The sequence below is a fragment of the Penicillium riverlandense genome (genome assembly GCF_028828495.1).
Source record: "Penicillium riverlandense strain IBT 135883 chromosome Unknown utg000001l_segment0_segment0, whole genome shotgun sequence".
Classification (NCBI taxonomy): domain Eukaryota; kingdom Fungi; phylum Ascomycota; class Eurotiomycetes; order Eurotiales; family Aspergillaceae; genus Penicillium; species Penicillium riverlandense.
The window spans coordinates 1792985-1805680 of record NW_026643194.1 but is presented as its reverse complement, the minus strand read 5'-3'; the positions used below and the strand labels follow the sequence as shown (position 1 = coordinate 1805680).

Sequence of the window (12696 nt, the reverse complement as noted above, 5' to 3'; positions counted from 1 at the left end):
CGGATGGTTGCCCCATATCTCTCCGAAAAGAATATCAAAACACTTCCCGACCCTTTCGATCAAAATGGCACCTGACTTTAACAAGGAAGAGCTCTCCCAACACATGCGGGATCTCGTTTTTGGTGGTCACCTCGGTCCCGCACAAGGGAAAGCTGTCACTTTCGACGTAGTTCGCGAGGATACCGTGTCGATCATTTTCATCGCCGCACTCATTTCACTCACTGGGGTCAGTGATCTGCTAGATCGATACCTGATCTGCCTTGCTAAGGAGGACGGGGCCTTACTATCGACAACACCCGTTTCCTTGGATAAAGACGCGATAGCCAAGGCCATTCAAGAGGCTGGCTGTGGCGAATTGGTTTACTACAATAGACTCTGCGACGGAACATTTGGAACCACATACAAAGCAAAAGCATACACAAAAAGTGAGAACAAACCGGATGAATATGTCGTTCAGCTGAGATATCATGCCAACATCGCTAGCATGTACCATCTTATTCAAACATTCGCGAGAAAAGCCCCAAAGGGCTCGCAACTCCTCGTATGTTTCCAGCGCCCACCTCCCCGAATTCGGTTCTTAAGGTCCAAATCTCTCACTTTGTACCCGGAAACATGGGATTTGCCACAATTGTTGGCCTTTCTTTGGAAGGGAAGTTAGGTGTCATAAAACAGATGGCACGAGCGTTCGCTGCTCTATGGGATTTGTCTGTTCCTAGGGCTGGAAATCTTATCGGAGAGCCAGTCGTATCTCCTGAAGGCACCATTTCGGTTGGCCCGGAAAGGCTACATGGACTGGGCGGCCCATTCTCTTCGGTGACATCTTACATCCAGGCGTGGATTAAGCACCGCGTTAATAAGCTTCAAACCAAACAAGCTATCGACGAGTATAAGGACAAATATATGAGCCGAATTCTCAGATTCACGGAATCGTCGCTTAATCATATTCCCGTGGAGATTGAGAATGTCAAGCTCTCGCTAGTACACACGGACCTTGGCCTACATAACATGATCTTCTCGGAATCAAGAATACCGAAATTGAAGGGAGTGATCGATTGGGAATTTGTGGATCACGCCCCGCCACTAATCGCTATTCCAACTCTTATCGAGCCCACTTTCGAGTTTTTTCCCTCAGAGAGTGACGAGCTCCGGCAGGCATTCTGGGACGAAATTCCGCAGTGGAAGGAGGCCATGGCCTCCAAGGGCTCCAAGACTCTCCTGGACCTCTATTCTTTCGGATTTTACCTGAAGGCCGATGCTCTTCCGGATCGAAATGCTGATTTGGCTACAAAGGAGAAGTATTGGGAGAACAACGCAAATTTTGTGGAAAGGTTTCTTGAAAGATGGGAAAGTCCGCGAGTTTCTGTCTGAGTCTGAGTGGGCTGCGTTGAGTTTGACATCTTTATAGGTAATGATGCAATCGTGGTTTAGTCCGTACTTCATCCGTGCTAGCAAATTTTTGAAATAAAGTCGGTTTTCTTTGCTTTCGTTTGGTGACTCGTTTATGTATAGCTACATGTAGTCTTGTGGGCAGCTGTGGGCTACCTTATTATATTCGAACAGATTAACGTAGAGATCGCTACTTTAATTGGTATAAGAATAGACTGGAGCTACTAATCTTCTTTATCCGGAGAGTAATTAGCTGACATGCCAATTGCAGACGTTCGGTCCCGACTACAAATGAAATGAAGAATAATTATTGCGTCCAAGGTAGCCATTTTCGGCGCCCAATTTACCGTCACTCAGCATTGGGGTGTAACATAGTTTAAATATTATGTAGTCTCCATTTAGGCTGGTCTATACTATTAGTTAAACCTACAAATAGCAACTATCGTACCAATAATCAAATGAAACTAATTCGTTGTACTTGAAATATCAAGCTTTAAAAATATCACATTTACTATGGTGTTTTGGGTTGACCCACTTGCTTAGCGACTAGGTTATAATATCCAAGTCAGCATCTAGATTGATCAACAATCAATCCTAATAATTCCATGGAGAATAGGAAATTATTCTAGGGGATGGGTTGGGTCCCTGTTGACTAGTTTCAGCCCGAACCCATCGCGGGCCGGTAACAGGTCTAAAGGTTGGACCCAGATTATTTGGGGCCTGGTGGGCCTCTCTGGTTTCAATGGCCCGTGAAAAAGACATGTATTTAAAATGTGCTTATTTTGACCAAAGTAAAAAGTGTGTATTAGAACTTCTTGGAAGGGTAGTAGTAAGCCTGTCGATTAGATGAAGAACAGATTATAAAACACTAGTGAGGAGAAGGAAGCAAGGAAGTAGATCCAATTGTAAGAAAACTTATTCTTAGAAAGGTAAGAGAGGAGCTAAGTAAGATAGTAAAAGTACCCTCTAAGCTGCAAACGGGGATACGACATGTCAACACATGGTGTAACTGAGGATGGGCGGCGCTGCAATGCTAAACGGTTCATGCGAGCTCTCTAATAACGTTCAAACCGTCAATCCGTAACAATAGGAGAGCGGGTGCGAGACTTTCGTTCGGGCAAGGCGACCTAATCGCAGCTAAAATTCCTTCGCCACCCCCCCCCCCGGGGGGAGGGGGGCTACAGATCCTGACCCTGCCGCTGTGATCAATTGCACTATATGCCTACTCCACTAGTATACTACTACGAGGAGGCCCTGGACTAACAACTCCACGCTTTGGCCTTCATGAGAGGGTCAGAAGGGGCCACCTCCCACTCCGTTGCTCGACCATTGTTGCAGTACCATCATTTCTCAGCGCTAGCTGCGGCCTCATGGGGGCCCAGGTGGCTGATAGAATCCCGCGTCTGTTGTCGGGAAATTTTTCTACTATAAAGCCAGCTTCTCACCCGATACTGTAGACCTCGTATCTTGTATATGCACACACCGAAATATTTCCATTCCAATTTTTTCTTTTTATAAATCACAGTTCCACCGTCTTTATTCAACCATGCGCGTCTCCTGGACCAAGTCTCTATGCCTTGCGTCCTTGCTGGCTAGTTCCGTAACAGCCCTTTACATCGAGCCGGCGTAAGTCTACCCAGCTAGTTCTCCCTTGAACATTCAATAAGATTCAAAAGCTTCGACTAATTCAAAGGCTGCTCAGATTGGAAACTAGAGAATTGCATTCGCTCGTTGCTCGCGAACTCCCACAGGAATGGCGGGGGTTTGACAATAGCGAACGAGATCAACAGAAAATCATGAAAATATCTCAGGCCTTTAGAGATATGGATACTATGGTATCTCGTGTACTCCAAGCATTGACCCCCGAAAATCCGAATGATCAGGCCTAGTCTTCGGATGAGCAGACAGCGCTCATTGTCCTTGGGCACTACTTCAGTCCTGCTCAAAAGACCTCCGGCGATTTTACCCAAAAACAAATCGTTCTCCAAGTGCTAAAAAATATGGTTTTTCCAAAGAACTTGAAATCTCACAATGCCGGTTCAGATTTCTTGGCAGGTTTGACGATTCATAATGCTCTCGATAAAGGGACTTGCTCAGATTTAGATACCCAAGGCAAGAAGAGAACTATTGCGGCGTACACGGAGTCGAACGATTGCGATACATCAATATACTTCTGCGACATTGATAGGGTCAACCCTTACAAATACCCGGATCTTTCTAACTTACCAACAGACGAGGCCCAGTGCAGGGAAGTCTTCAAAAAGGATGCCAAGGTGTCTCCTGAAATGACTCCATTGGCTTATATTCTGATTCATGAATTGACGTGAGTGACACGTAATACTTTTCACTCCTATCGCAGCACTGACAGACAGCAGCCACACTTGTGAGGTCAGCGAGGCACCATTCGACAACGCGAAGGTACCAGGCAACCTAAAAGTCACGGATGATCCTGCGTATGGGCCCCAGGGTACAAGAGCACTCAAATATAAACAGGAAAAAGGCCAATATCCTAGTACCAAGCATGTCCTTCTAGGGCCAGTTGAGAATGCAGATAGCTATGCGTGGTTTGTTGTTGTAAGTGATCTTCGAGGCTCGAGTCAGGGCATCGTAGCGCTAATTCATGGCTTTTATAGGAGGCCTACTTTTCGTTGCTCTGTGGCCAGAAATTCGAGGCACCAACTTCAAACCAACTTGTTCGCGACGGGATCTGTCCGAAGGGGCCAAACCAGTGCACCGTCATGTAATGAAACAGGAGACCATCTTATATTTTCATTTTTTTATGTCAATGGCAAGATAATGCTAGGCAGAGTATAATTGCTAAAATTGCAAAGGTCGATCCAAAAACTTTATTACCGACTTACTCGAGGGTGGTTTCTGGATCTATTGTAGGCATTGATAAAATAATCAAGAGCAATAAGCAAATTGCGAGCATCGCAAACTTAATTTTAACCAGTGTGCAAGATCTACTGACAAATTTCAGCGTGGCTTCCATCTAAGATGCATGGATGAGTAAGATGAATGCGAAGTTACAATCCCAGATACGCATGAGATCAGTCATTAGGGACACTTCGTACGACCGCGGACGAAGCGGCCTAACATATTTTTTAGGCACCCAGAATACGGCATTTCAATAGTATCTACTCTGTTGACACTAAAGGTTTTTCTTGGCTCTGAAGAAGTTCCTTTCTAATTTGGGATGATTTATGAAAAAAAAGTTGCACAGGGTTTCCACCTCTTTTGCTTGATCAAGGCATAAAATACACATTGCAGGGGAGGAAGCTTCTGTGAAGCCACAATAATCACACTGAATCGAAATGAACGCGTTTAAATCGTTGCAACATTCGAGCTATCCTTTTATTATCATGCTTCACTGCTCCAGACTCCGCTTTTGAAAGCTCCTGGCATAACTCCTCTCTCGATAGCTCAGTCCGGTGGATATCAATCCATTCAAGGATGGTTTGAGCACATTTGACATACAAAATGAGCGACGGGGTTCGTGTCGCGGCAAATATCAAAGAACTATCTCCATTTTCGTCCTGAAGAAGGGGGTCTGCACCCCTTTGTAGAAGGACGTCCAGTTGATTGGGATAGTAAAGAGTGATAGCTTCCCAGATACAGGTGCGCTGGTGTTCATCTCGAGCGTTAATGTCTACCCCACTTCTTAATAACGTATCAAGTAACATTTCAGTGGGGCTATCGGAACTTTTGAGGCGGGCGGCATGGCTAATGCACTCCGGAAGCAGATCGTCGCAAGGGACTGTGAAGCCTCGATTTAAGAAAAAGCTAGCAACAGGAACATCTTCTCGTCGAATTGCGTCACTTATTGCGTATTGTATATCGTCGTCATCCACGGCTAATGGATCAAGTCCGTTTTGGAAAAGGGTTTCGAGCATCGACACACCTCCACGGCTAGCGGATAACACGATAGATCTTTCTCTATCCTCTTGAATCGAGGGCAGAAGTTCGGGCAGAAATTCGAGCGGAAATCCTCGACGGAGTAACGCGTGGGCTAGTGATGGACGTTCTGACTCAAGCACATGTTGGATCAAACACTTTCCCTTTTTCACGACGCCAGTAGGATTAGCCCCGTGGTCCAGTAGGAGGTCGAAGCATGCATCATGCTTTAATGCGGAAAGCAAAAGTTTGTTAAACCAGCTTGTTCTCCGATAATCCTCCAAGTATCTATCAAGCAGGATTTTAGCGACCTGTGGATGTCCATTTTGGATAGCACGCGCTAAAGGCTTTCGATCATTCCCAATGACTCCAAATTGGAGTAGTATCTTCACTACTGAGTCGTGTCCTGCCTCGCAAGCCCATTCTAGTGGTCCTTGAGACAGTAGATTGTAATAGAGGAACCCTTCTGACGACATTTGATTTGGATAGCAACCCTCCTGAAGTAGCTCTTGGACTAGCTTATCTCTACCTAGTGCGGCGGCAATCGTCAGGAGCGTCACTCGGTTGTCGTCTCCTATCCGAAGTAGATTGAGATTCATATGATCGGCAATGAGGCTTGTAATGGCCACCCTGTTTCCCCTGTTTCCTTTACTTGTGCTCATTGCTGAGTAGATAGGAAGCTTCTGGTGAGCTGGAGTGGGGTTCACGTTGGTGCCGTATGCAAGCAGAAGACGAACAATTTCAATATGACCCTGCTTAGCTGCAATCATAAGGGGCAGGCCCTCATGTTCGGACTGCAGATTTGGATTTGCTCCCTGCTCGAGCAAGAGCTCTATTGCTCGCGTCCGGCCCGATTCAGCAGCGGCGCCCAATGCACCAGTGCTTCGTTTCTTCGGGTCCAAGCCTACCTCCTTCACAAGGTACTTCATCATCGCAAGATCTCCTTTCCACGCAGCATGCGTTAGCAGCTCGCTGTTTCTTAGGGAAAAAAGATCGCCGACCCCATGCCCAACCAGAACCCGTGCGACAGCAATGCGTCCCTTATTCACGGCGCGAATAAGCGGGGTATCATAGAGGCGCCGTAGGACAGCACGGCGATTGGTTTTCTCCTCTTTGTGAATTGAAGTGATGCCATTCTTAATGAGATGTTCAACTATTTTGACGTGTCCATGACATATTGCATTCCGTAGCGCTACCATGGTGATAGGCTTGTCCACATATGCCAGGATATCCGCCTTGAGGCACCGGGCAAATGCATCGTCATTGCCATTCTCGGCAATCCAGCGCAATACTGCGTTACTGCAGTTAGGAAGATTTTGCTGGTAGAGGTATGTGTTGACGATCTCGGAGAGTCGGCGATTGGCCACGCCAAACGCTGTCAGATCCCAGCCATATTCCAGAAATTGGGTTATTTCGAAGAGTAGTTCGTTGGGAAGATCGAGGAGTCCCGTGACGGACCTAGCCATGGACATATCAATAACGCGCTCGATTGGCGTGAGTGGGAAGAAGAAAAGATGTTAGTGAAAGCTCAGCTAGACGAGCCGTCCACAGGTTAAGGACTGAGAGCGGTGTAGGGTCCGATTTGGGGGCGAGTACGAGCGAGTACGGTATCAACTGCTGATCCTTTGTACGTTGTATTGGAGGGGTTGCGGGTGGCGAACCTACTGACGGTAATTCACTAGTGAAGCGATCCGCCCGCCCCATTAAGTTCTTCAAGTGGCCCCCGCCAGAATAAACTCGATGTTGCTATAGCCACCTGTCTGAAGGCTGTCAACGATAGTTTACAGTGTGATGGCACTATAGAGCTACTTACAGAGTCTGAAAGTAGGACGGACAGTTTGCAGACCCAAGTAAGTGAGATTAAGGATATGTTACAGCTTTGATTGAAAACAGTTCTAATTAGTTGCTGATTTGCACTTATTTTGAAAGATTCAAGGCGCCTTTTATCTAAGTTTCTTTGCCACAGCTCCTGGATCTTCGCCAGGGCTGGAAAGCATACATGTAGAATAATGTAAATGTTACCAATGTACGTAGAGAGGCCCACATTTGATCTTGTCGGCTGGTGCAATCAAGCCGGCTGGAGTTCTTTTAGTACTTTGTACAATATGGTACTGGATACTGTGATGCTCAGTGCTCTTATGACCACTGGATCCACGGGGTCTCCAATATTGACGGTGCTGGTTCTTGTTGCAATGCAAAGGACTTGTAGGAGGCCAATGCCCTTGCCACTGCGTACAAACCCCATGCATGCAATATTACTCGGTTATACGAGTGATAAAGCGATCTTTGCGGGAGCGATGATGTCTGCGATAAGGTTGGATGCGGATATAACGCCTACGCACTGGGACTACGACTACTATGGCCGTGGCTTGACGGTCGATCATACTACACGAGAGGCATCAGTGCAGATCCGTCGCTTGTATGTTCCGGATGGCAGGGTGGTCTAAAATGCCGTTACAGAGGTATCCGGCACCGAGATCGAGTCTTTCACTATCGCCTATTGAGAACTCAGCCCCGTACTTTGAGCAAATGGGTGGTCTGCCACAGATGGGTCGTGCTCTGGCCCACGGCATGGTTCTCATCTTCAGTATCTGGAATGGATCGGGTGCCTTCACGGACTGGCTGGGTAGCGGCAGTGCAGGGCCTTGCAATAACACTCCAGGTAATCCTGCGATTATTGAAACACAATATCCATATACATCGGTGACGTTTCCAAATATTCGGTGGGGGAAATTGGTTCTACATACTCATCCAGGTAGATGTCCAAATCAAAACCAAAGTATCATTCTTGTCTTCGTTATCACTGGTAGAGACTGCGCTATCAACGCTGCGTTTCTGCATTCCATCCATTCTTCGTCAAGCCATCTGTCATAATGAGCGTATCCAGTTCATGTTCTCGTTGCAATCATCCCCATATTGCTGCCATTACTCAAACTTCTTCTTCCAACACATTACTTTCTATCGACTGGATCTCGATTAGTTGAGTTTTCATGCAATGAGTTTATCAAGCACATACCTTTCCAAATCCACTTCAAACGAGCGAGTACCAACATGTTTACTTCTCAGTGGCATCAGTGGCAGCCTCCCGCACATAGTTTGTGCCGATGTGGATACCAGGAGTGGCCGAGGGGTAGGCCGCGCTGTTCCACTGGCCATTGTTGTACCGGTTTTTGTAGCCATTGTTCAACTGGCCGTTGTTGTAGCCGTTGTTCCACTGGCCGTTGTTGTAGCCGTTGTTCCACTGGCCGTTGTTGTACTGACCGTTGTTGTACTGGCCGTTGTTGTACTGGCCGTTGTTGTACTGGCCGTTGTTGTACTGGCCGTTGTTGTACTGGCCGTTGTTGTACTGGCCGTTGTTGTACTGGCCGTTGTTGTACTGGCCGTTGTTCCACTGGCCGTTGTTCCACTGGCCGTTGTTGTAGTTGTCGTTGCCGTTCCAGTTGCGAGCAATCACGACCGACGAGGGGGTAGGACGCAGGCCGCCGCGGTAGCCGTTGTTCCACCGGCCATTGTTGTAGCCGTCGTTGTAGTTTCCGTTCCATTCATTCTCACAGTTCCAGTTGTCGCCGTTGTTCCAGTTGCCGATGCGGTTGCAGCCGCGGTTAGAGTTCCACCATGCATTGGTGTGCTGGACCCAGTTGCGCTTCAAGACGACCGCCGAGGGAGTGGGCACGTCAAGAATGGTCTCGCCGTCGTTCCACTCGTCGTCGTTGTAGCCCTCATTGTTATAGCCCTCGTTGCTGTAGCCATTGCTGTAGCCATTGTTGTAACCCTCGTTCCCGTAGTTCTCGCCATATTCCCCGCCGTTGTTGTACCACTTGCGCTCCAGAGTCACAGAGGGAATATCGAGCTCCTCGTCGTTATTGTAGCCTTCCTCGCTGTAGCCATTGTTGTAGCCGGGCTCACCCTCTCGGTACCACTTGCGGTCCAAATGCACCGTAGGAAGGTCGAGCAGGTCGTCATCCTCATAGCCATGGTTGTAGCCGTAGCCATTGTCGTTGTTGTACTCATCGCCGCGGTACCACTTGCGCTCAAGTGTGACCGACGGAGTGGGTATGTGGATCACATCGTTGTCATGGAAGCCCTCCTCGCCGTAACCATTGTTGTATCCTTCCTCGCCATCGCGGTAGCCATCATAGTTGCGCGCCAGGTTTATATGAGGATGCATCAGCGCATTCATATTGCGGTGCTCCCAGTTGGGGCGGCGGTAGCGGTACCTTCCCCGCCAGTTCCGGCGCAGGTGCACGTTGCCTGCGTTAAGGGCGCCGGCGCCGAGGCCAGCACCAGCTCCCGCACCAACGCCTGCTCCGAGGCCAGCTCCGACGCCTGCGCCCAGACCCGCGCCGACACCTGCGCCAGTGCCCACACCCGGAACGCCCACTCCAGGAATGCCGACACCGGGTCTCGCCGCCCCAATGCCCCCAGCCCCGACACCGTTGTGGGGATAGGTCTGTCCGGGCATGTACTGACGCGCATAGTTGCCCTGGGATTCGGAATTGGGGTCGGATTGCTCAGGCAGAAAGCTGGGATCGATAGGGACGGCGAGGGCCGTCAAGGGAGAGGCGGCCAAGAAGAGAAGGCCGTTGATCCAGGAGTAGCGCATGTTGGGTGTCAAGACTTGCTGTCTTCACTGGGGCAAAAAGAAGAAATTGAGAGTGTTCTCGAATATATGATCTCGAGAGCTGTGCTGGCTGGAGATGAAAACCAAAACTGGTCGAGCAGGGTGTATTTATACCTCCGCTTGCAGAGCCTAACATGTCATACCACAGAGGTGATCTTGCTTCTAGAACAGCTCGCCGAGCTGTCTGCCCTAGCTTGTGCCAATGCATCACGCTGTCTGGACTGGCGACGGTGTTTGATCTGCAAGGGACAGCAGTGAACGTGCGTCGAATCCCTTCTGCCTTGCGGGGAGAACCACTCTGCGACACGCCTGCACAATGATTTCAGCGGGCTGTGAACATTAGTATGAGCCATATGTGGTTCCCCTTGATGTCTTACATAGTTGTGTTTGTCTTGGATTTATGCATGATCAACTCCATACAACCTGCAGCGTCAATCTTCCCCAAAGGGGTTAGTCGCATTCTCGGGCGATCAACCTTAAGCACGATGCATAAATCCTCAATCGAGAATTAAAAGTCCAACTGCACGTATTCCACATGTTTAACATGTAGGCACAGCCATGCACCACGTAAAACACGTACACCACGCGTCCCCGAAACGCTCATGAGATCATGGGCACATGTAAGACATGCAGGAACGTTCGTCAGCCCAGCCCTCGCAACCCCTTGGCTAGAGAAGCACAGTTGCGCTGGTCCTAGACCTAGAGTTGCGGTGTGAAAGGCTGCAAGAGTATCTGCCCCGGAGTGCCTTCGCTATCTTTAGCAACATGCCCTTGCTAGTTATTGACAAGGAACAGGCCTGTCCTTCCCGGGGCTGGCCAAAACCTGTCGATCGCTTCTCCGATAGAGACATAATTCGCTCCCCTGAATAATCTCATCAAAGCGATCACTGACCCGACTGAAGTTCTGCCCGTACCGGCTCAGTTCCCGCAGCCTGATCGATACCCAATCCCGGTAGATCCTATCCGAGGTGGCAACTCCAGCGATGAATAAGGACCAGGTAATGCGAACCATGAGATGAGGCCGGCTGCGGTGAAGCTTCAAACTTAATTCAAGGACTTGTGAAACTGCAGCGCTGAGCGGCATCAATTTGTTGCTGCGATTAAACGGCGCGGAATTCGATCCACTGTGGCGGTCAAGCAGATCCTGGAAGCAAAGGTAGAAGTAAACGATGGTACTGTAGTACGTTATCGAGGACCAGTAGATGGTTTCCATCACGCGACGACCTTCACCGATGGTTTCGCAGGAACGTGAGGTTTCGGCAGTGGTGAGAACGGTGTCGTATTCCTACATTGAACTTCCTTAGTCTGGTAAACATCTTAGCATTGGGTTGGGACAACTCACAACAGACAAAGTATTGAGCTCGCCAATTATCCGCAGATACGGGGATTCTTCCCCAGGCGGCGCATCTGGCACTGTCCCGTGCTTGAAAAGCTCGGTGATTTTAAACTGAACAACATGGCTGTGGTGGTACAATGTCAGACTTGGAAGGTTCTCTTGGTCATCCAATTGGGCGCTGAGAGGGTATTCCTCGCCCCAGAAACGAGCAGGCGATTGTCTGCTCAACCGATAGAGCTCCGTGAGGCTTAATGGCAATCTGTTTTCGGGGTCTGCGCGGAGTAGAAATCGGAAGAGATCAGTATCAAGGGGCGCCGATCCTGAGCCGAAAAAGAGAGCTGCGGGCGTGAAGAAGTACAAAGTCCACAGTAGGAATAATGGAACTGAGGTGTGGTAGAAGCCATCCAATGGGGGGCCGGACTGTAAGCTGGACGATGTCGTTTCCAGGTCATTTGAAAGGGAAGTATGGATATGCGCTTGTGGCAGAACTTCCGACAGTCGGCTCTCAGATGTAATTTCCCGGGTGGAAGATGCATGAAGCTTGAGTAATGGTACGACGTGGTTATGAAGCAAGCTTTCAATTCCACGGATATGAATGTTGATTGCCGTAGCACCACTTCCAAACCGACCCTCATAGTCGATCATCAGCCAAAGGGTAATGAAGATGGCTTCAACCCTTGCCATAGATTTTACATCTTGTTTTAAAGCTTCACGGAGTTCTGACAAAGCTCTTCCATAGTGCATCTGTCCATCCATGTCCGACGGAACCTCAGTCTGTTTCCCACAAGAGGCATTTTCGCCATAACTTCCTGCTCGGTGAATCTCACTAGCCGCAGTGGCTAGCATCATGCTCATGACCATAGGCTCTTTGACAGCGATTTTTTGATACGCATAAGAGACAGTCGACCACGGCCAATGCTTTCCGAGCACAACCACCAAGTACGAATCCTGAAGATATTCTAGGCAACGCCTATCAAAAACAGACAAACGTAAAGAGTTTGCCGCTTGAATACTGCGTCCATGATCTGCAATCCCGGGATTTTGGGCCGGTAGCAGCGGGCAGGGATGGGATGAGCGGACTGGGCGCTTCCTCACAATCTTGGTGGACTGAATACTTTCACTGCCACCCTTGCCATCTGCCTCGCTTTTTCTGGAAGGTAGTGCTCGTGTTGGCGGTCGCGGAATAGGTCCGCCCTTCCATTCACACAGAATTCTCGCCGTCACGCATCTTTTGCACTGTGGCTCTGCATGCCCATCGATGTGGAGCTTCTCCTCGTCGCATTTCACCTTACGGATCCTACACGACCGACATCCTGGCTGAAAATTAGCTCCGATGCATCGGATTGACAAACAGAATGGACTATTCGAGCGGATCCTTACCAGTCTTGGAACGTATCTTTCCGAGCTTCTGCATTCTTGTTTGGCGTAGTCGGCTATCGATTCGCCTGCCATTCTCAGC

The 12696-nt window shown here is 48.9% G+C and overlaps 5 protein-coding genes across 5 annotated transcripts; 3 read left to right on the top strand and 2 right to left on the bottom strand.

Annotated features, from left to right (window-relative positions):
* Positions 1–64: 64 nt before the first annotated feature.
* Positions 65–1368, top strand: N7474_000735 (uncharacterized protein; the record flags this gene model as incomplete). Its single annotated transcript, XM_057192150.1, has 2 exons — positions 65–541; positions 673–1368. 2 exons carry the CDS (start codon positions 65–67, stop codon positions 1366–1368), a joined length of 1173 nt encoding a protein of 390 aa, XP_057057103.1.
* A 1564-nt stretch (positions 1369–2932) lies between these two features.
* Positions 2933–4130, top strand: N7474_000734 (uncharacterized protein; the record flags this gene model as incomplete). Its single annotated transcript, XM_057192149.1, has 5 exons — positions 2933–3012; positions 3101–3221; positions 3276–3709; positions 3762–3960; positions 4020–4130. 5 exons carry the CDS (start codon positions 2933–2935, stop codon positions 4128–4130), a joined length of 945 nt encoding a protein of 314 aa, XP_057057102.1.
* Positions 4131–4685: 555 nt separating this feature from the next.
* Positions 4686–6746, bottom strand: N7474_000733 (ankyrin; the record flags this gene model as incomplete). The annotated part of the gene is made up of 1 exon (XM_057192148.1): positions 4686–6746. One exon carries the CDS (start codon positions 6744–6746, stop codon positions 4686–4688), a length of 2061 nt encoding a protein of 686 aa, XP_057057101.1.
* A 1529-nt stretch (positions 6747–8275) lies between these two features.
* Positions 8276–10159, top strand: N7474_000732 (uncharacterized protein; the record flags this gene model as incomplete). Its single annotated transcript, XM_057192147.1, has 1 exon — positions 8276–10159. One exon carries the CDS (start codon positions 8276–8278, stop codon positions 10157–10159), a length of 1884 nt encoding a protein of 627 aa, XP_057057100.1.
* A 520-nt stretch (positions 10160–10679) lies between these two features.
* On the bottom strand, positions 10680–12092 carry N7474_000731 (uncharacterized protein; the record flags this gene model as incomplete). Its single annotated transcript, XM_057192146.1, has 2 exons — positions 10680–11186; positions 11244–12092. 2 exons carry the CDS (start codon positions 12090–12092, stop codon positions 10680–10682), a joined length of 1356 nt encoding a protein of 451 aa, XP_057057099.1.
* Between the last annotated feature and the right edge of the window lie 604 nt (positions 12093–12696).